The 23,418-nt window shown below is 43.5% G+C and overlaps 2 protein-coding genes and 1 long non-coding RNA gene across 3 annotated transcripts in view; 1 reads left to right on the forward strand and 2 right to left on the reverse strand.

The window, feature by feature from the left end:
- Nucleotides 1-6,857, reverse strand: part of LOC116515682 (beta-1,4-galactosyltransferase 3-like) — a 33,309-nt gene extending 26,452 nt beyond the window's left edge. The window contains exon 1 of the mRNA XM_032227841.1: nucleotides 6,673-6,857. The gene's annotated coding sequence lies outside the window, so the exon portion shown is untranslated. The remainder of the gene's footprint in view (nucleotides 1-6,672) is intronic.
- Nucleotides 6,858-13,339: 6,482 nt separating this feature from the next.
- Nucleotides 13,340-17,597, reverse strand: LOC116515184. The gene is made up of 3 exons (XR_004256215.1): nucleotides 17,511-17,597; nucleotides 13,572-13,694; nucleotides 13,340-13,456 (listed from the first exon to the last, which is right to left on the reverse strand). It is a non-coding gene; the product is annotated as an uncharacterized LOC116515184 (long non-coding RNA).
- Nucleotides 17,598-17,641: 44 nt separating this feature from the next.
- On the forward strand, nucleotides 17,642-21,224 carry CTU1 (cytosolic thiouridylase subunit 1). The gene is made up of 2 exons (XM_032227087.1): nucleotides 17,642-18,219; nucleotides 19,871-21,224. The coding sequence occupies exons 1-2, from the start codon at nucleotides 17,715-17,717 to the stop codon at nucleotides 20,425-20,427; spliced, it is 1,062 nt and encodes a 353-aa protein (XP_032082978.1). The 5' UTR covers nucleotides 17,642-17,714; the 3' UTR covers nucleotides 20,428-21,224.
- The last annotated feature ends 2,194 nt before the right edge of the window (nucleotides 21,225-23,418 follow it).

Consider the following 23,418-nt stretch of genomic DNA (forward strand, 5'->3'; position numbering starts at 1 on the left):
ACACAGCTGTTAAAGTGAACCACCATTGTTGTTAAGTTAGTTGCACAGTTGTTAAGTGAATCTGGTCGAAAAAGGGAATCACACAATCCCAGGACACTGCAAACGTCGTAAGTATGAACGGGTTGCCAAGCATCCAAATTCTGATCATGTAACCATGGGGATGCCACTACGGTTGTGTGAAAAATGGTCACAACTCACTTTTCCAATGCCGTCGTAACTTCACACGGTTACTAAATGAACTGTTGTAAGTCGAGGACTACCTATAATCCAATGATTCTCAACCTTTTCTTCACCATGGACCCCCTTTAAATACGTTTTGTGGCCACAGACCATGGCCACAAACCCACAAGACTTAACTTGAGATTTAAATCATAGCAGGCTCCAAGATCACCGCAGAGGGGGACTGCAGCCAAGAAATTAACAGACACTTGCTCCTGGGGAGGAAAGCGATGGCAAATCTAGGCAGCAGACTAAAAAGCAGAGACATCACCCTGCCAATAAAAGGGAGTATAGTCAAGGCTATGGTTTTCCCAGTTGCAATGTATGGCTGTGAAAGTTGGACCAAAAGGAAGGCTGAGCGCCAAAGAATGGAGGCCTTTGAACTATGGTGCTGGAGAAGACTCCTGTGAGTTCCCTGGACTGCAAGGCAATCCAACCGGTCAGTCTTGGGGAGATCAACCCCGACTGTTCTTTAGAAGGCCAGATCCTGAAGATGAAACTCAAATACTTTGGCCACCTAACGAGAAGAGAGGACTCACTGGAGAAGAGCCTCATGCCGGGAATGATGAAGGGCAAAAGAAGAAGGGGATGACAGAGAATGAGGTGGCTGGATGGAGTCACCAAAGCAGTCGGCGTGAGCTTCAATGGACTCCAGAGGACAGTAGAGGGCAGGAAGGCCTGGAGGGACGTTGTCCATGGGGTCGGTCGGGATGAGTCGGACACGACTTCGCAACTAAAACCAACAACATTCTTCAAACCTCCCCAGGGGTCCACCATAGGTGGGGAACCAGTGAAGTAATCAATTAAGTCCAGTTCCTGAAATGTTTGCCCTTTTCTGGATTTGACGTCACCCTTAAGAGGATACTTTAGAAGAAGCAAAAGCAGGGAAATTACTTTCCAAGACTTCAGGAGAAGGTAAGAAACAGGAATATTATTCTCTCCCCATCCCTGACATTTTCTTTTTGCTATTGTTTCATCACTTTTTTTTTGCAGTCTGGTTGGGTTGAAGGTTAGGAAGCCTGACGGATCAGACAAAAAAAACCCCAAAACACTTTTCAAGCCCAACAGCTGAAGCCATCATGCTATTTTATTTATAAAGCATCTAAAATTATGAGGTGCTGAACAGTAAAATGGAGAGTTCTCTGCCCACAGACTCAAGTCTAAAATTAACCAACATCTTTCCTTCTTACAATGAAACAAAGGTAGGGGGGAATGTAGAGAAACAAAAGGAAAGACTGAAAAATCTTTGCAAAACCACCTCTTTGCTCATCTCTAGTAAAATCCATTTCTCGATACCTATATAGCTGTTCACTGGGATACAGGTATTGTTCTGACTGAGGCTTCCCAAGAGCATGAAGCAAACTCCTGGTCCCAACAAAAACTCCTTTTACTAATTTACTGTTAATTCTTCTCATTCCCATCCAACAAAGTCTTTCAATGGAGGATTTACAGTCACAGACCTTATCAGGCTTGGAGAGCTGCCAGGCCAATATCTGCAAAACATGGCAAGGAGTCTCGGAAAGTCACAAACCAATTAAGCGAACTAATTGTCTCCTGCAAACTCCACTCCCCTTTTGCTCCTCTTTTATTTCCTCTGGGAGGGGCCATTCATCGTCCACCTGTGGCCTTACACCCAAGTCGACTCCTGTTCTTTAGTTCCCTTCCTCTGGCAACTCTGTGCATGCGCACACTGGGAACAGTCTCCAGCTGTTCGTCTGCTTCACTAATGTCTGACTCTGAAGGCAGCTGATAACTGTCAGATGGCCCTGGCCCTCTCTCTGCCTCCGACACAGAGCCCTCATCAGAGCCTTCCCCAGACTCCAGGACTGGCCCATTTTCCACCCCAACCTCCTCAATCTCCAAATCTGCTGCCTGCTCTGTTGGCACGCCCCAACAGGTAATCCTTGATTTAGGATTACACAATTGAGACCAGAAAATTCATCGGCAAGGATTGCGGTTGTTAAGCAAGACATCACATGAAATTGGATCCGATTTTATAATAGTTTTGCTGTGGACAATTAAACAAGGCATCACGGGATAGCAATTTATGAGCTTCCCTGCTCTCTTCTCCATTGGCCACAAATGGCAATCACGTGATCCTGGGAATGCTCCCACTGTCATTATAAATGCGACCACTTGCAGGTGCCTGGATTGCGATCAAATTACTGTAGGGAGACTGTAAACAGTCATAAGTGGTAAGACTGGTCCGACATCATTATTTATTTCAGCCTCGCTGAAATTTCAAATGTTTTGCTAAATGAGTGGTCGTAAATTGCGGATTATCTGTTTTTACCATAATGATAACAGTTTATTTGCAAAACTCACAATGACATGGAAACCCCATTCTAGGATATACACACTTCTACTTAGAATTATAAAATAAACTGCTGTAGTGCAAGCCATGATCCAATTGGAATATCACTGCCTTAGGGATGTATAAGGTTTGTGTTGGATGAGAGTCCTAGGCCTGGACTACACCAGGAGTGGGTTCCTGCCAGTTCTAACCTCTTCTATAGAAGAGGTTCCACAAATCTACAGTGCCCTTTAGAACCGGTTCCAGCTCCCTCCCCCCGCCCGTCTGCACATCATCAAGATGAAGAGCAAGAAGAAGAATTCTGGGAGTTGAAGTCCACAAGTCTTAAAGCTGTCAAGTTTGAACACCCCTGGGGTTATTTTTTTCTAAAGGATTAGGGGTGCAAAAGTCTTGTAACTTGACAGCTTTAAGACTTATGTGCTTCAAATGCCAGAGTTTCTGAGCCAACATTTTGGTTGCTAAGCAAGAGCGTTGTTAAGTGAGTTTCACCACATTTTACAAGTTGGCCACACCCACCCAGTCACATGGTTGGCAAGCCACTCCCACCCAGTCACATGGCCGGCAAGCCACTCCCACAAAACAGGCCATACCTACAGAAGAGGTTCTAAAAAAATTTGAAACCCACCACTGGACTACAGCCATACAGACAAAAATTGCCCAAGTCTCTGGGGAATTAATTTGTATGTTGTTCAGAAAAGCTCCATCCAGAAGCCAATATTTAGGATTGGCAGACAAAAGGAATATCTGAGCATTATGGAATGCATGTAAAGAATGTTGTACCTTACAAACTGCCAACTGATAGTTAGAACTGCAGAAAAAACAACTGCAACCAGCCTGCCTTCCACTGTGGACTTACTCACTGCACGAGCTAGAAAGAGGGATGAGAACCGTGACCCGTCAAAAGCGCGTTCCACAAAAGCGCAGTCGACGAAATCGCGTATGTGACGTCATCACAACGCGACGAAAAAGATAAAAAAATTGAAATAAAAATTAAATTACAGCAAGCCGATTCACATAAAGGTAAGGGTTAGGTTAAGGGTTAGGGTTAGGGTTAGGTTAAGGGTTAGGGTTAGAGCGTTAGCGTTACGTTTAGCGTTAGGTTAAGGGTTAGCGTTAGGTTTTTCGTTACGTTAAGGGTTAGGTTTAGGGTTAGGTTTAGGGTTAGGTTTAGGGTTAGGTTTGGGGGGGTTAGGGGAAGGTTTTAGCTTTATTTTTACATTTTTCGATCTTTTTCGATCTTTTTCGTCGCGCTGTGATGACGTCACATACGCGCTTTCGTCGACCGCGATTTTGTCGTCCGCGGTTTTGTGGCAGAACCGATGAGAACACATCCCCTAACATCCTGGACATAAACCGTTTCAACTCTTCCCCCTCCGGACGCGGCTACAGGGCATTGCATGCCAAAATTGCTAGACACAAGAGACAGGTTTTCCCCCATGCCATCACTCTGCTAAACACCTAATTCCCATAGCAGTCTTATGCCTAAGAATATTTACCTACAGTATATAGTAAGGAGTAATTTGATTATCCTTCTCATCTTTCCTATTACCTTCTCATATTGGTAACTTATGATTGTATTACCTTGTTCTTTGTGTGCACTTTGAGAGGTTAAGCACCAGAGACAAATTCCTTGCGTTTCCAATCACATTTGGCCAATAAAGAATTCTAATGCAGTGGTTAGAATGCAGTATTGCAGGCAAAGTCTGCTGACTGCTAGCTGTTCAATCCTGACCCGATCAAGGTTGATCCTGCTAGCAGTTCGATCCTGACCCGCTCAGCCTTCCATCCTTCCGAGGTCGGTGAAATGAGAATCCACATTATTGGGGGCAATATGCTGACTCTGTAAACTGCTTAAGAGACTGCTGTGAAGCACTATGAAGCAATATGTATGTCTATCTGCTATTGCTATCTATTCTATTCGCAAAAGGAATGGCAATCTGCAACCTCTAATAATATACAAATGAAGGCTCAAAGGAAAAAAAATCTAATTTCTTGTACCTTACAGCATAGAATTTCAGTCTTGAAAAGTACTAAACATTCAAGTTCAAAACATACTGTAAGAAAAATCGAGATGGTCTCTGCTGAGAACCTCCAAGATAAAGCAAGGAAAAGATTCGTTCATTTAAGGATTTGAATGAGCCAAAAAAGCTCTTCAATTATGAAGAACATTTATATAATCTGGAAATCTTGCTTAGGTAGAAGATAAAAGGTTACAATCTCTCATATTGAGAATTCCCAACAAGGTGCAGCAACTGGACTTCTCATTATGCAGGTTTTGTGTATTACCTAGAATTGTGGAATAGGCAACAATTGTTTTGGTGATCGAACATGTAAAATCCAAAAGAAGCCACCTGTATTATGATTCTGCATGACATATAAATGCTTTCACACACTTTCTATACCAGACTTGCCAACATAGGGGTTTCAACTTCCATATGGAAAGGCCCTTCCATTTATGGTGGCTTCAATAACTACCTTTTCACAGCAAATATGTTTCCAGTGGATGGAAGAGGTACCCTAAAATATGAGTCCTACCTCTGCAAAAGTTAAGATGCAAGCTTTTCATAGTATTCGAGGTAAGGGTCAATGATTTCCCTTCAATTGGAAAGGAAAAAAATCCAAGTCCTAGGGAGCTCCAAATGCAGCTTTCATGTTTATAAACCCTGGTTGGATTCATATGTTAAAATATGACTTGTCCGTTTGCGGCATGTCATTAATGCTGCCAGCAAGAACAGTTTCGTATCTGTTTAATATGTAATTTAGTACCTAAAAAAATTCTTGCATACATCTAGCCACTTAGGTTAAATCAATAGGGTGGCCTTCTGCTATCTGGGAAGCCTTCAAACATAAGGCATTAATTAATTTGATTGTCCTGCCTTTATTACTTTGCCTTTCTCTTCCTCTTTTCCACACCACAATCCTGGGTGGTGGTTTGGGCTGAGAGTGACTGGACCCATATCAGTAAGATAGCCTTCATGCCAAAGATAGGACTAGAACTCACCCATCTCCTAATTTCTAGGCCAGCACCTTTAACACACCACCAGCCTGGCTTTGTTTTTAATTCCCCGTCCATCACAACCACAGCAAAAGAATTCGGAAAGATGAAATCTGTACAACTAAAAGAGGCCGGGTGTGGGGAAAGCTGGGCGAACATATTGTGTGAATGTGGATTAGTAAGCCCAAAGAAAGCTCATGCCACTCACTCTCCCTCTTTTCTAGCCCTGCCATTTGTGAACACAACGCATCAAAGATGTCAAATTGTGGTTTCCTTTTAAAATTTTCTCTAGGTTTACAAGTAGAGGAGGAGGAGGAGAAACAATGCCACCACATCTACCCACCCCACCTGCACTGTACAGAAATGTACACATGTCCCCATCACATAATAAATGAAGAGAGAAACCTAACAACTTTGATCAATTTCTTCCTCTTAGGATTGGCAGCAACATTTTTTTTCTTCTTCTACTGCTACCGATTTTTCTTTCTTTCTTTAAAAGGCGAGAACCCCACATCACTAGATTCTCCCCCCCTTCCATATATTTTATTATTATTATTCTCTCTCTCTCTCTTCCTTAATTGGGAAAGTAGCCCATTTCCCCAAAGTCCAAATCTTCCTCCAGCCAAAACATCTGACATAGGTTCACTTAAAGGGGGGGGGGAGGGCAGGAAATGAATACTTGCGAGGGGGGAATCATCAACCCACCCACCCCCTTTTAATTCCCATTACCCAACTTCCCTCCTTCTCTCCTGACGTGGGGGGGGGATAAAAGGGCGCCTGGACCTCCTACTCTTTTGGGTGTGGGAGACACGGCTTGAGGGGGAAGGAGGACAGAAGCCGAAAGGAACCCATCACCCTCCCAACGCGCGTCGGCGGGTTCTCACGACAACACGGCCAGAAACCGGACACGCGTGTCTGGAGCTGCTCGTGCGAACCCAGCGCGGCGATCGATCGCTTGATTGAGTGGGTGGGTGGGCTGCGACTCCTGCCCAGCCTGTTGCACGGGAGAAGTCGGGGTGAGGAATGCCGAAGAAAGTCGAAGCCCTTCCGAAGAACCCCCATCCCTCCATACGCCACAAGCTGAGAAGAGACCAGCTCTTTCCGACGCTCCGGGGTTTTCCTCTCGAGGAAGCCCCGCACTTACAGCCGGGGCGATGCTTCTCCTAGGGAAGATCCGCCGCTCGCTCGCTGCCTTCCGGGGCTGCCGCTGCTGGGTGCTCGTCCTCCGCCACCACAGCCGCCGCTCCCGCGATCGTCGATGGACTGAGGGCGCCCCTCCCGAACGCGGTCTAAGAGGCGACGCGCTGGAAGCAAAGAGAAGGCGAGGCGGCGCCGGAGCAACGGAGGTCCTCATGACCCGCCCCCTCTCACTCCCCTCCCTCCGCCTCCGAGCACAAGACGATCCTCAACTCGAACGCCTCGGCCAATCGCCTCCCGAAGCGAGAAAAAGGGGCGGGCCGAGCGCGAGGTGGGCGGAGGCGCAGCCCGAGCCGGCCAATCGGAACGCGGACGCTCTCGACGTCGTTGGGCGCCGAGGGGTGGCAAATTCACAAAACCCCGGGAAAGTGGGCGGGGCCGCAGGCCTGGGTGGGAGGGGAGAGCGAGCAGGAGCCGGAGAAAGCAAAACGGTGTTAGCTTAGTTCAGAGGTCTTCAAACTTGGCCACTTTAAGACTTGTGGACTTCGAAGCTCTGCTGGCTGGGGAATTCTGGGAGTTGAAGTCCACAAGTCTTAAAGTGGCCAAGTTTGGGGACCCCTGGTTTAGTTAGTGCCTGCATTCCTCTGCCCTGGTGACAGTAGTTTAACTGTGGTTTGTTGGCCGAGCAATGGGCTGAAATCAAGCCTTCCCCCCAAAAAATCTTGATTTACTCGCTTCAGTGAATGAGTTCGTCCGTCTGTTCAAAGGGGTCAGTCAGTGTGGAATCCTGGGTGCTGTGTGAGATGTGTTTCTTTGCCTGCATCCTCTTGAAAACCTTTGGGTTTCCTTGCAGACTTTTCATTACCTGAGTAGGTAACATCACTGATGTTGTTACCTAGTCAGGTAATGAAATGTCTACAAGCAATCGGCAGCGCACCACGGACTCTACAGCTCAATCTAGAGTATTGTCCACTCCTCTGCTCACATTAGAATTCCTTATGCCACCAGGCTCAAACTTTTGGCCTTGGACAATCTGGAACTGCACCGCCTGCGATTGGACCTAAGCATAGTACACAGAAATTGTCTGCTACAACGTCCTACCTGTCAACGACTACTTCAGTTTCAACCACAGCAATACAAGGGCAAACAATTGATACAAACTCAAGGTAAACCGCTCCAAACTCGATTGCAGAAAATATGACTTCAGCAACAGAGTGGTCTAAGAAGTCCGTAAGAGAGCATGCATAAGCACACCAGCGTGCCTACCGTCCCTGTCCTACTGTCCCCACTTGTATTCATTTCCTTTGTCCACGTTCATACCTGTACAGGTTTGACAAACTAATAGATAAATAAACGTACATTCTTTTCTATTAGTCCAGAAATTTTCTGAACAAAGCCAGCAGGAAGTTGTGAGGTTAGTTTAGGGCTTAGCACATTGCGCAAACCCCTGGAAAATGGATTAATAAACGAAACATGTAGTTAACCTGTGCATAGGTTGTGCAAACACTATACGTTGGAGGACCTCAAGATTCGAATATTACTCAAAGCAGATTCTGTGCCAATTTTCCACACCGGATCTAAAAAAAAAAAAAAAAACCCAAGCAATGCAGGTAGTCCTCACTTACAACCACAAGTGAGCCCAAAATTTCTGTTAAGTGAGACATTTAAATGAGTGTCGCCCTCATTTTATGATGTTTCTTGCCACAGTTGTTAAGTGGATTACTATAGTTGTTAATGTGGTTGTGAACTGAATCAGGCTTCCCCATTGACGTTGCTTGTCAGAAGGTTGCAAAAGGTGATTGCATAACCCTGGGACACCGCAACATGACATCTCATCATAAAGGAGAGCCAGAAGAGCCGAGGTGGCGCAGTGGTTAAATGCAGCACTGCAGGCTACTTCAGCTGACTGCAGTTCTGCAGTTCGGCTGTTCAAATCCCACCAGGCTCAGGGTTGACTCAGCCTTCCATCCTTCCGAGGTGGGTAAAATGAGGACCCGGATTGTTGTTGGGGGCAATATGCTGACTCTGTAAACCGCTTAGAGAGGGCTGAAAGCCCTATGAAGCGGTATATAAGTCTAACTGCTATTGCTATTGCTATTGGTAGTTTCCAAGCCTCTGAATTTTGTGCACGTAACCATGGAGATGCTGCAACAGTCATTAGTATGAAAAATGACCATAAGTTCCTTTTTTAGCGCCGTTGTAACTTTGAATGGTCACTAAATGAACTGTTGTAAATGGAGCGCTACCTATACACCCTGGGAATATAAGAAATGAATAATCCTCAGTAAATTACTTCAAATGTTGGAATTCATTGGCTGAATTAATTAATTTTTATCTCAATTTTGTTACTTTTTATAAATAACACAAGGTGGCAAACATACCGTATTCCTTCCTCTTCCTATTTTTATATTTTATATTCCTTCCTCTTCCTCTTTTTATATTTTATATTCCTTCCTCTGCCTATTTTTTTTTCCCCACAACCAAAACCCTGTGAAGTGGCTGTGAGAAAGGAACTGCCCCAAAAGTCATACAGCAGAATTTTATTTAATCTTCATTTGTTTGAGACAGATAGCTTATCCCAATTCTAACCCTCTTATTAAACCAAACAATCAATGCATAACAATTTCCAAGATATCAACATCTTTTGCCTTTTGGTTTCTTAACTATCCGCAAGTTCCATAGCAAGAAAATGACTCTTGCTATCAGTTTTGCTTTGGCTCTGGATAAGAGATGCTATCTACTTTTTTTGCCAAATCTGACCCCAAAGATCACTTGGAACAGGGAGTGACAGTAGCATTCAGAATATCTTCAGGGCTCATTTAAGATGAGATATCGAGTACAAAATCATTTTATCTAGTTAATCCCATTTTTCCTCTAGGGGAGGCCTTCTTCTTCTTGTTCCATATCCGTCACCGAACATTGACATCATGTTGGTGATCCTATTTTTATCAACAGCCACATGAGTCCCTTAGATTTTGAAGCCATGATCTTCTTCTGCCTGGACCTCCTTTGCCTTCAGTCTTTCTTTGGAGGATTAAGTGAAATATGCCATATTTTTCTGGGTGTCGTATGACATGTCCAAAATATTCTAACTTGCTTTTTAATGACTTTGATGATTTCCGTTTGCTTTCCCAGGTGGCTTATCCCCTCCTCATTTGTGATTTTGTCAACCCAGCTTATACATATCAGCCGTCTGTAAATGCATATTTCAAATGCTTCTAGTCTCTTCAAGTGGCTTTCTGTCAGAGACCAACTCTCCACTCCAGAGGAGGCCTAGAACTCACTATTTCCTGGTTTCTGGGCTAGTACCTTCATTAATCCACCAAACTGTTTGTTGGCTTCATTAAAAGCCAACACTCCAGAAGACAGGCTTAAGATACAGAAGGATCTTGACAAACTTGAACATTGGGCACTATCTAATAAAATGAAATTCAATGGTGAAAAGAGTAAGGTTCTACATTTAGACAAGAAAAACGAAATGCACAGGTACAGTATAGGTGGTACCTTGCTCAACAGTAGTAACTGTGAAAGGGATCTTGGAGTCCTAGTGGACAACCATTTAAATATGAGCCAGCCGTGTGCAGCAGCTGCCAAAAAAGCCAACACAGTTCTAGGCTGCATAAACAGAGGGATAGAATCAAGATCATGTGAAGGGCTAATACCACTTTATAATGCCTTGGTAAGGCCACACTTGGAAAACTGCATCCAGTTTTGGTCACCACGATGTAGAAAAGATGTGGAGACTCTAGAAAAAGTGCAGAGAAGAGCAACAAAGATGATTAGGGGACTGGAGGCTAAAACATATGAAGAACAGTTGCAGGAACTGGGGATGTCTAGTTTAAGGAACTAGGAAAAGAAGGATTAGGGGAGACATGATAGCAGTGTTCCAATATCTCAGGAGTTGCCACAAAGAAGAGGAAGTCAAACTATTCTCCAAGGCACCTGAGGGTAGAACAAGAAGCAATGGGTGGAAACTAATCAAGGAGAGAAGCAAGTTAGAACTGAGGAGAAATTTCCTGACAGTTAGAACAATTAATTAGTGGAACAACTTGCCTCCAGAAGTTGTGAATGCCCCAACACTGGAAGTCTTTAAGAAGATGTTGGATAGCCATTTGTCTGGAATGGTATAGGGTTTCCTGCTAAGGCAAGGGGGTTGGACTAGAAGACTTCCAAATCCCTTCCAACTCTGCTATTGTATTAAAACCCCATTCCATCTATCCAATCCACCAAATTATGGACACAGGATATGTTATGGATCCCTCCAGCAAGGGATCCCTAGTGAAATGGTACAGGTTCTCCTGCTTGAGCAGGCAGCTGCATCAGAAGACCTCCAAGGTTCCTTTTATCTCTATTCTGATTCTTAGTGCATGGCTCAAGAATTCTGGGAGCTGAAATCCACAAGTCATAAAGGGGCTATACTTCCCCACTGATCTAGTGGAATCAAGAAAAAGAACCTTTTCTGTCATGGCTCCCACCTTGTGGAACATCATCCCTGTGGAGATAAGAATGGCCTCCATCTCGATACACTTCCAAAAGGTCCTGAAGACATGGTCTTGCCAGCAGATCTGGAGGATCCCAGGTGGACATAAAAGGTAAAGGTAAAAATTCCCCTCACACATATGTACTAGTTGTTCCCGACTCTAGGGGGCGGTGCTCATCTCCGTTTCAAAGCTGAAGAGCCAACACTGTCCAAACACATCTCCGTGGTCATGTTGCCGAAGACGCATAGAGCACTGTTACCTTCCCACCAAAGATGGTCCCTATTTTTCTACTTGCATTTTTACTTGGCTTCGAACTGCTAGGTTAGTAGAAGCTGTGACAAGTAACGGGAGCTCACTCTGTTACGTGGCACGAGGGATTCGAACCGCCGAACTGTCGACCTTTCTGATCGACAAGCTCAGCGTCTTAGCCACTGAGCCCATCAAATGGTTTGTTGGAATGTTGTCACCGAGGCAGTGGAGGGTACGTATTGATTTTTTTTTTTATTTGGGGTTTTATTCCTCTAGGCCTCCTGGAATCACTGTGAGTTAGGCAGACATATACATTTCTTTAATAAATAAAAAATAAATTTATCCGCCCCCAATGTGTGCATTTAAGTCATCAAGGGCTGTGCTGCTTCATAATTATTATAATTATTATTAAGCACACCAAGGGACTTAAACTCTGTACGACTTTCAAGAATTTTTTTTTTCAAGGGCAGAGCCCATTCTTGTAGTACAAAATGTATTATTCACACAGATAGACTCTGAAGTGCTGTGCCTTCCCAGCAGATGGTGACAAGTTAGTATATTTATTTTATATTTTTTTGGCTTCAAATGACGTGTGATCAGGATGTGATGGTAAAGGCAAACCTATATAAAACGTAACTCGCATTTTAACAATTTGATTGACGCTACCGGCCTTTGATACAAATAGTTTTATTTCTGTGTAAACATTTTTATGTTTGCGCCATTAGAGGTGGGGTAAACCTTGACAACGTTCTTGATTAAACAGAAATGTTCCTTTCTGCACTACTTAATGTTTAATTAATGATCCAGGATTACCTTGAAGTTGAATGACTTAAGGTTACTTTTTCCACTACTGCAATTCCAGATGAGCCATATCAACCATAAGAAGCATGATGGGTGGCACACATCATTCAAAGCAATAGGGCTGAATTCACAGAGACATTTAACCTGCTTGCGGAATAACCAAGCATAGAATTAATCAATGTTAAGGGACTGTACCAAATCAAAGATTTGTAGCTGATCAGGTTAAACATACCAAGATATTTTCCAAACTGCATATTGTATAATTTTAAATTTGTAATTTGCATACTTTTAATATGTTAATTATTTTCTCATTTATCTTTTATCTGTAATTTACCAAGAGTCGCCTTAAAGGGGAGATGGGTGGCATAAATATTTAATAACTAAATAAAACCCACAGATTATATCTTAATTTCTAAGGTATAGTTCAGTTTCTTATAAATGCTAGAAATCACGCTGTCCTCCTTCACCTATCCCAAAAACCTCAGCCTCACCTTGAAAGAGAAGGAAGTTAAAAACAATATATCAAGACTTCCCATCGCCATCTGATCAAAGATAACCATGATGGAATGTTGCAAAACTAGGTCTACAAGCTTTAAGAACATTTTTATAAGTGGTAGAAATTGCCAAAAAACTGTTGGTCTGGAAAGCATGTAGCTCAGTATAATGAACTAATAAACTAAAACCAATCCACATCACTAGTTACAAAACTCATGTGAAATCATTGGGGGGAAATGCTGTATTTAGAAAGAGCATATCAAAAACTGAGATCCAGGATCCTTGAGTGAGCCAAGATAGTGATTGTCCACTGGTCAGATGGTTGTTAATTTAGCCCCAAGTTGTCTGTTGAATTTCTGCTACATAACTCTTCCTTCCTAAAGGAGATCAACCCTGGCTGCTCTTTAGAAGGCCAGATCCTGAAGTGGAAACTCAAACACTTTGGCCAACTAATGAGAAGGAAGGACTCACTGGAGAAGACCCTGATGCTAGGAACGATTGAGGGCAAAAGAAGAAGGGGATGACAGAGAATGAGGTGGCTGGATGGAGTCACTGAAGCAGTCGGTGTGAGCTTAAATGGACTCCAGAGGATGGTAGAGGACAGGAAGGCCTGGAGGAACGTGGTCCATGGGGTTGTGATGGGTTGCACATGACTTCACAACAACAACAAACTCTTCCTTCAGTGGACCTCAAAGCTTTTAATCCTCGGATATTCTTAAGGACTGCATAGGCTTGGCATGGCATGTTCATAACAGCCTCCCAGAACTGGAAAAGAAAATTTGAAGAGTTTTAAAGGGTGTACAGCTAGTCCTCAACTTATAACCATTTGTTTAGTGTCCATTCCAAGTTGCAACAGCACTGAAAAAAGGTGACTTCTGACCATTTTTATGACCATTGCAGCATCCCCATGGTCATGTGATCAAAATTCAGCTGCTTGGTAATTGGTTCATATTGATGTTGGTTATAGTGTGATCCTCTTTTATGATCTTCCAGCAAGCAAAGTCTATGGGAAAGCCAGATTAACAAAGGTGTTACTAACTCAACAACTGCAGTGATTCATGTAACAATTGTGGCAAGAAAGGGCATTAAAATGGTGCAAAACTCACTTAACAACAGCCTTGCTTAGAAATTTTGGGCTCAATTGTGGTCGTGCGTTGAGGACTACTTGCACTGCTTATGTACAATTCTTTAAAAAATATGTTTCTTTTTTAAGATTCCCCAGAATGGAAACTTTCGCAAGTTTCGTGGAAGCTCCGGAAAACTTTTTGTTTTTGTTTTCCTTCCTTCCTTCCTTCCTTCTTTCTGAGATCAAAGTGTCCCAAAGTATCTAAAGCCCAAGGATAGTTAGAGGTGTAAAGATCTTCTGAAGTTAGAATAAGAGACGTGTTTCTCAGGCCAGAATATCCAGAAGAACAGGAACAAAAGTTCATTGTAAGGAAAGGTCAGAATCAATTTTTTATTTGTTTTACTTAACGGACTGAAGAAACACATAACAGGCTTATGCTAAATTTGGAGGGCACTTGCAACATCTGTTTTTTAAATTTTAAAATCAATAAAAGAAAAACAGGAAAGATTTAAGGCTATAGGAGTGTATTATGTACATGTGGCACCTTCTGTACAATGCTGACTATTGCAGAACATCACAGAGAGGGAAATGCTCTTGTTTTACCAACAAGGATGTATCTATCGTCCACTAGGATGTACTGAAACACCAGGCAAATATGGCTAATGGCAAGGGACACTGGGAGTGTTAGTTAAGCAATATCATATCTGTATGTTGTCAGCAGCAAGAATGCTTTATGCACAAAAATGGAAAGATACTTTAATTCCCACAATGGATGAATGGCTAGAAAAACAGATGGAACGAGCAGCGATAGCTAAATGCACTGCTTTAATCAAAGACAAGAACACATCCAATTTTGTTTCTGCTTGGAAACCACTTCTGGGCTTTATGCTTGGGATGAGGAAAAAATGAAACTTGGGTTTTGCTGATTGGATAAGTTTCTTGCTATAGAAAGGGCTAGCATATAAGGAGTATGTAAAAATAAAATGTTGAGATTGCAATGTTACTATCTTAATGAAATTAATTATCTTAATGAAAGAAAAGATTTGGTCTAGCTTTCTTTCTAAGTGGAAACCACTTTTGGACTTCATGCTCGACGCTGAAATAAATGCTATATTAATTTCGAGATTCTATTATTCAAATTGTTTAAGATTATAGCAATACCAGACAATATTGAATTTTAGATCAAAAGATTGTTTTATATCTGTATTGAAGAAAGTTAGAAATTACTTTTTTTCTTTTCACTTTGTATTTTCCCCTTCCCATTTATTCCTGCTTAATTTCCTTGTTCTATTATATTTAAACTTTTCCAGAAATTTAATAAACTATATTTTAACAATTCTCTTTGCTCTGGTCTGTAGCTCTCCTTTTCCAAAACCGCAGTACTTAAAAAAACAAAAACCAGAAAAGTTATTTGATCAGAAAGTTTTCTCTGGGCCTCTTTGCGAATGCAGTTGTGAAGAAGACAGGAAATTAAATTCTTTTGACCCCAGGCAAAGAATAATGGAAAAATAACAGGAAGCAGATTTTGCAGCCGAGTCCATCTACATTCCTACATAATGCATCTCTATAGCTTAAACGGGACGTGGTGGCTCAGTGGCTAAGATGCTGAGCTTGTCGATCAGAATAACAGAGTGAGCTCCCATTACTTGTCCCAGATTGTGTCAACCAAGCAGTTTGAAAGCATGTAAAAATGCAAGTAGAAAAATAGGAATCTCCTTTGGTGGGAAGGTAACAGCGTTCCATGCATCTTCGGCGTTTAATGCCGGCCACATGACCACAGAGATGTTGTCAGATAGCGCAGGTTCTTCGGCTTTGAAAGGGAGATGAGCACCGCCCTCTAGAGTCGGGAACAAGTAGCACATATGTGCAAGGGGAACTTTTACCTTTATAGGTTAAACAACCATGACTGGGCAAGTCCTTGAGTGCAAAACAGAGCTAGACAGAGCACAAACATTGGATGTCACAGGGGTCTCTGGAACTTGCCCAATGTCACCCAATATGTTATTGGGTTAAGTGTTCAGGAAAGGTAAGAGGTCCCATGATCTTCTGAGAAGAGGTCCATGTTCCAGAAGATGCTTAAGATGAGTCTGCCCCCTAGTGGCAGTGTCTCATCATCTGAATCAGTGTTTCTCAACCTTGGCAACTTGAAGATGTCCGGACTTCAACTCCCAGAATTCCCCAGCCAGCGAAGTCCGGGCATCTTCAAGTTGCCAAGGTTGAGAAACACTGATCTGAATGAAGCATTAAAGTGCTAGTCTCTAGGGGTCGGTGCTCGTCTCAGTTTCAAAGCCAAGGAGCCAACGTTGTCCGAAGACATCTCCATGATCGTGTGGCCAGCATGATTAAACTCCAAAGGCGCACGGAGCGCTGTTACTTTCCCACCAAACCTGATTCCTATTTTTCTACTTGCGTTTTTATATGTTTTTGAACTGCTAGGTTGGCAGAAGCTGGGACAAGTAATGGGAGCTCACTCAGTTATGTGGCACTAGGGATTCGAACCGCCGAACTGCCGACCTTTCTGATTGACAAGCTCAGCGTCTTAGTCACTGAGCCACCGTGTCCCTCTATTAGGCAGCTTTATTAAGCATTAGGTTGGCAAAAATGTTTTGGCTGGGATGAATATTATCACCTAACTTATTTTATATATACTTATCCAACCTTCATTTTTATTAAATAATTCAAGGTGACAAAATATACCTAATGCTCCTCCATCCTATTTTTCCCCATAACAACAAGCCTGTGAGGTGAGTTGGGCTGAAAAAAAGTGACTGGCTAGTTTTCATGCTTAAGGCAGGACTAGAACTCAAGAGTCTCCTGGGTTCTAACCTGGAGTCTTAACTACTAGTGTCTCTTATCCTTGTGATGATGCTTACTGTTAAATCACAATAATATTCTAGTTAAGCAGTGTTTAGGAGAGTTCAGAAATCACTAGGGAGAAAATTGGCAGCATTTTACAATTTGCTTTTAAGAACCATAGTTATAATTGTACACCGTAGTTACTGCTCAGTGGGTAAGACGCTGAGCTTGTTGATCAGAAAGGTTGGCAGTTCAGCAGTTCGAATCCCTAGCTCCGCGTAATGGAGCGAGCTCCCGTTATTTGTCCCAGCTTCTGCCAACCTAGCAGTTCGAAAGCACGTAAAAATTGCAAGTAGAAAAATAAGGACTACCTTTGGTGGGAAGGTAACAGCGCTCCATGCACCTTCGGTGTTTAGTCATGGCAGCCACATGACCACTGAGACGTCTTCGGACAGCGCTGGCTCTTCGCCTTTGAAACGGAGATGAGCACCGCCCTCTAGAGTCGGGAACGACTAGCACAAATGTGCGACATTCTGATTGACAAGTTCAGCGTCTGTATAGTGTATATACATACTGTATAGTGCAATGTTCATTCAATATCGAGTTTTCAGGTCAATTGTATAGAATGTGAAGAATGTGTGTTCGTGTTTTATTTTTATAGTTATAATGTACACTGAAGATGGCATTTAATTTCGTTGTACGGGGTGCAATGACAATAAATTAAGCTAAACTGAGCTCAGCTGAGCTGAGCTGAGCTAAACTAAACTAAACTAAAAATAAAGTAAAGTAAAGTAAAGTAAAGCTGTTCTAATGGGTCAGCGGTTCCTAGAAGGCATGTAGTGTTCGGTTTATCCGTTCCACTAAACCACGACCGATTTAACCCTGGTTTGAGGGGAGGGACCTAGAGGGAGCCGTCTTGGCAGCCCCAGGGCCAGCTCCCAACCACGGTGCACGAACCTCAACAGCTAGGATGGCGCATCAACTCAACCCCTTAACGCTGCGCAGAGCGTGAGAACTTGAGTTCTGGCCGCCGCGGAGTTCGGCGAGAGGAAGGGCAGAGGCCAAAGCGGAGCATGCCGGGAATCGTAGTCCCTCCCGCGGCCTCGCGGACGTCACCAGCAGGGCAGCCGGAGCCTCTTCTTCTCCCCGTCCGGCGGTAGGATGCCGTCGGTGCCCGTGCTCTGCGGGAGCTGCGGGGAACAGCGGGCTGCGCTCCGCCGCCCCAAAACCGGCCAGGCGCTTTGCCGGAGCTGCTTCGCGGCCGCTTTCGAAGCGGAGGTACACGAGACCATCGTGTCGGCGCGTCTTTTCCAGCCCGGCGAGACGGTGGCCATCGGGGCTTCGGGCGGCAAGGACTCCACGGTGCTGGCGCACGTGCTGCGCCTGCTGGACCAGCGCCACGGCTACGGCCTGCGCCTCTTGCTGCTCTCCGTAGACGAAGGCATCGCGGGCTACCGGGACGACTCGCTGGCCGCCGTCCAGCGGAACCGGGGCCGGCTGGGCCTGCCTCTGCACGTGGTTTCCTACCGGGAGCTCTACGGCTGGAGCATGGACCGCATCGTCCAGCACACGGGCGCCAGGAACAATTGCACCTTCTGCGGCGTCTTCCGGAGGCAGGCGCTGGACCGGGGCGCCGTTTTGTTAGGGGCGGACAAGATAGCCACAGGTAGGAGGGCTGCGCTCTGGGACGGGGTCGCTGGACAAGGGTACAAATACCCCTCTAGACATCAGTGGAGGTCAGAGGCCTTCAAACTTGCCAAATTTAAGACTTGGGGACTTCAACTCCCAGAATTCTCCCGCCAGCTGTGCTAAGCAAGCCCAACATTTCTGTCGCTAAGCGAGACATTTGTTAAGGGGAGTTTTACCCCGTTTTACGACCTGTTAAGTGAATCACTGCACTTGTTGTCTATGAAGATGTCCTGGACAAGGGTACAAAAACACCTGTAGACATCAGTGGAGGTCAGAGGCCTTCAAACTTGGCGAATTTAAGACCTGGGGACTTCAAATCCCAGAATTCACCCGCCAGTTGTGCTAAGTGAGCCCTACATTTCTGTCACTATGCGGAACATTTGTTAAGGGGAGTTTTGCCCCGTTTTACGACCTAAGTGAATCACTGCACTTGTTGTCTATGAAGATTGTCAGCTATGCTGGCGGGAGAATTCTGGGAGTTGAAGCCCACAAGTCTTAAATTTGCCCTAAAGCTTTAGGAAGGATAATAAGGGGGAACATTAACTTTGGTAGCATTATGGCTACGTCCAAACTTGTAATCTCAGCAAGTTTAAGATGTGTGGATTTCAACTCCCAGAATTCCCCAGACAGCCTTGAAATCCACACATCTAGAGTGTTTCTCAGCCTTAGCTATTCTTAGGAGTTAAGTCTACCACCAAGGAATAATTGAGACTGAGAAACACTCTAGTTAGATAGCTAGTTTGGTTTGGATTGAGCGTGTTGTGCGAATGCATCTTGATGTATAGGTGAGGAATTTGTGAACCTGGCTAACTGTCTCTCATTGAACAAACTGTAGCAAGAGTGATGCTGAGCATGTGCAGAGTCAGGATCTTCATTTTCAGCTTCAGAACCGACCCGAGCATGCTTATTAAAAGACCTGAAATGCCTTCATTCTCAATGTTGCACCTTAATTTTGAAAATCTTCTAAAGGTCTTTGAGCTGTTAAAATGACTATTTCTAGTGGTGGCGCCGTGGTTAGAGTGCAGTACTGCAGGCTACTTCAGCTGACTGCTAGCTGCAGTTCAGCAGTTCAAATCCCACCAGGTTCAAAGTTGGCTCATCCTTCCATTCTTCCGAGGTGAGTAAAGTGAGGAGCCAGATTGTTGGGGGCAAGAGGCTGACTCTGTAAACCACTTAAAGAGGGCTATAAAAGCACTTTGAAGTGGTATATAAGTCTAAGTGCTATTATAGCAATAGCAATAGCAGTTAGACTTATATACCGCTTCATAGGGCTTTCAGCCCTCTCTAAGCGGTGTACAGAGTCAGCATATCGCCCCCACAGTCTGGGTCCTCATTTCACCCACCTCAGAAGGATGGAAGGCTGAGTCAACCTTGAACCAGTGAGATTAGAACCGCTGAACTGCAGATAACAAGTCAGCTGAAGTGGCCTGCAGTACTGCACCCTAACCACTGTGCCACCTCGGCTCTATTGCTATGTGTATCAGTCAAGGATTTGCTAGTAAACCCAAGCCAACTTTCTGGCAGTTTCTGAGGAAGAGGATTGATTTTCCAGCTGACTCCTGTCAAAGATAACCCAAAGTCTATTTACTCCATTTCATCCACCTGTTGTGCTTCTCTTCGCTTCCTAGGTCATAATGCTGATGACGTGGCTGAGACAATCTTGATGAATTTCCTGCGGGGTGACGTGGGCCGGCTTCAACGCTGCGCCGAAATCCTGACAGGCGGGGAGGGAACCCTGCCTCGCTGCAAGCCGCTGAAGCACGCTTACGAAAAAGAGATCGTGCTCTATGCCTACTTCCAGGGCTTGGACTACTTCAGCACCGAGTGCGTGTACGCCCCCAATGCCTACCGGGGCCACGTCCGCGCCTTGCTGAAAGACCTAGAAGCTATCCGGCCAAGTTCAGTGGCCGACTTGGTGCATTCAGGGGAGCGTCTGGCTATCCGTAAGGACGTACGCTTGCCTGTCCAGGGCACCTGCCGGCGTTGCGGCTACTTCTCTAGCCAGCCGCTTTGCAAAGCTTGCGTGCTGCTGGAGGGGCTGAATCGTGGACTCCCTAAGCTGGCCATTGGCAAAACCAACCGCCTGCAGAAGGCTTTGCTGGAGGGAGAAAAGCCAGAGGCTGGCTTAGAAACAGAGGAGAACTCAAGGAAACCAAGCCCGATTGGAAGGACAATAGACTTCTGAACTCCCTCTTGTTATGTTCTGAGGTGGGATGGGATTTTTTAAAAAAAATATTCTTAAGAATGAATTACATAAGATCCGGGAGTTGGGAAGAAGTGAGTCCCAGTTGCTGGACAACATGTCCCAGCAGGATGGTCAAGGGTGATGGTTCTTGGGCAGCCATCTTGCAAAAGTCACTGGATTCCCAGTTGTGGTGGTGGTTCCTGTTAGTGTGTTTGCACTAAAAGGGGGGGGGGACCATCTTCTGTACTGTCCTTCCCTGATAGGGAGCCCTCTTGGGTGTGATGGGCTTCAGGCCCCTTCCTCCTCATTCAGCCTTTGCTGCTGTTGGCTGGGAATTGTGGAGAAGGCCACACATCTGGAGGGAGGAGGTTGTGAGGAAGGTTGCTTTCCTGTGCATTGCTGCTGTTCCCAAAGTGGTGATTGCAGCCACAAGGTTAAGGGTGGTCTCATCCTTCATGGAAAGGAGTTCAAGGTTGGGGTGGAGGATGACCATTGTTTCCTTGGCTTGTTGTTCTTCCCCATCTTCACACATCACCTCTCCAGGCAGTTCAACTTTGAGTGATCTAGAGCATCTCCAACCTTGGCAACTTTAAGACTGGCGGACTTCAACTCCCAGAATTCCCTAGCCAGCAAATCTGGGTTTAATACTATATTGTTATTTTTACATTCAATAAGTATAAATATTGTTTTAGCAGAAAATAAGCCCACTCTCACCTATAATGTAGCCAAATTTTGTCTTGCTGCCACAAGAATGAGGCCATTAGCATCACCCAATAAAATTGTATTTTCATGACATATTTACAATTTTCTATTCATTCTCTTTTCTTCTTTTAAACTCTTTAAATTGTTTGTTATTTTTGTGATGTATATATAATGTTTACCGGTATAGCAATAGCAATAGCAGTTAGACTTATATACCGCTTCATAGGGCTTTCAGCCCTCTCTAAGCGGTTTACAGAGTCAGCATATTGCCCCCCAACAATCCGGGTCCTCATTTTACCCACCTCGGAAGGATGGAAGGCTGAGTCAACCTTGAGCCGGTGAGATTTGAACAGCCGAACTGCAGAACTGCAGTCAGCTGAAGTAGCCTGCAGTGCTGCATTTAACCACTGTGCCACCTCGGCTCTTAATATGAGCTGAGGTGGCGCATAGTATATATGGTATAAGTATAAGGGTATATATGAGTATAAGAAATATACACACAGGCTTAGATAAAACTTTATATGCCTACCATTTATTATAGCACACATATCTAGATTTTACAAAGCAGTGTATAAAATCCACTGGATCATGACAGCTTAAGTTTCTACTACATAGAGTTTATGTAACTGTAGATATCACATTTTATATAATTTTAGGTATTATCTCACAACCAGACATATTGGATTACTGTACATTTATGGGTCCAAATCAGGCTGTTTTATACACATTTTAATTTGGCTTTAATTTTTTATTTAATGATTTCTTAAGATAGACTATTTTATAGGTGTCATTGCTTTCTTGTATTGGTCTAAGACTACAATAAAATGACATACACCCGTACCAATATTAGCTACAGCATCCTTTCCTGTGGAGGTCAGGAACAACACTGTTCAGGAACTGTTCCACAATAACATGGCAAACAGGCCAACAAGGGAAATTTAATGTAATGCCTGCTGCCACAGTTCAAAATGCATAGTTAACAAAGGAATGAATACTTCTCTGTATTGACTACCCTAAAGCTTTCAACGTTCCTGTTGGATTTGCATCAAACCCTTCGCACTGAACCATTAGTACAACGCCTGGGTGTGAAGCAAGCATTTTAATGAGTCAGAAGGTAGAGAGAGGATTAGCTGGGCAGTGGCCTGGATTCAGAATAAAAATATGGGAATGAAATATGAGGTTTAAAATTGTTTCAAGAGTGACTTCAGCTTGGATTTAGCCTGGAGTGTGTCTTCTCATTTTGCATATCATATTGCGCTGCATCAGTAGGAAAAAATGAGAAATAAGCATAAATAAAGTCCAGTAAAATTGTATGTGTGGGGAAATTCATTTTCCTCCCTCCCTCAGCTGGTGTTTTTAGGAAAAATGTTGCTGTGAGATCCTCATTGCATGAATCAGCTTAAGGATCTCAACACAGGAAGGGTTAGGCCTTTATTCTGACTTTAATTGAGATAATTATAATTTCTTCTGCCCTAATGAGAATAACTATTAATAAATCCTATAAATTTGATTAAAAGTTTATTTATGGTCAACTCTGTCCATGAGATGAACATTCAGTTAATTCATACAATAAGCTAAAGCTATCACTCAAATTAACAAACATCCTATGTTCCCTCCGTTTTGCAATAAAATAAACCATATCATGGTTTAACACGATCTGCGTCTAGGTTTGCTGCCAAAAATAAATCCCAAAACTATGAAATATACATACAGGTATATTATTAATTTGTTTAGGAATACCATATAGGAATAGGGTTTTTTGGAATATTTGTTTAAGAATAGTTTTGCTAGTATGGTACTTCATTGGTAGTGTCTGTTATGCACTATTAATGTAGAATCATCTCCCTTCTGAAATTTGGAAGGTATTTGCTATATAACTTTTTTAGTTGCCTGTTAAAAATTCATCTCTTCATTCAGGCCTTCCTGTTATGAATATTTTAAGAACATTTGCCCTCCCCAGTGTTTAGTAAATATTTTATTTACTAAATATTGTTTCATAGCATTTTAAAATATTGTTTACTGTTTTAATTGTAAATCATTATGAAATACTTTGGCATGGGAAGCAGTATAAATATGACACATTTGATATTTTATTCTCTCTTTAAACCTTGCATTTTAAAAGGCTTTTCTAATTACATTTGCTTGTTATCTAGAATAATATAAAAGCAGGATAGTCTAGTGGTTACAGTGCCATTCTTTGATGTTGGAGATTGGGGTTCTGATCCTGGCTGGTACTATTCCAATATACCGAGTAGCAAAGATTTTCAGAAATCAGCAAAAAAAAACCAA

Source organism: Thamnophis elegans, chromosome 12 (assembly GCF_009769535.1).
Source record: "Thamnophis elegans isolate rThaEle1 chromosome 12, rThaEle1.pri, whole genome shotgun sequence".
Taxonomy (NCBI): Eukaryota; Metazoa; Chordata; class Lepidosauria; order Squamata; family Colubridae; genus Thamnophis; species Thamnophis elegans.

Excerpts from the sequence above, each read along its gene's own strand:
- CTU1 (XM_032227087.1), top strand. The coding sequence starts at position 17,715 with ATGCCGTCGGTGCCCGTGCTCTGCGGGAGCTGCGGGGAACAGCGGGCT. Across the intron at positions 18,220-19,870 it reads GGCGGACAAGATAGCCACAG|GTCATAATGCTGATGACGTG; the intron begins GTAGGAGGGCTG and ends TTCGCTTCCTAG.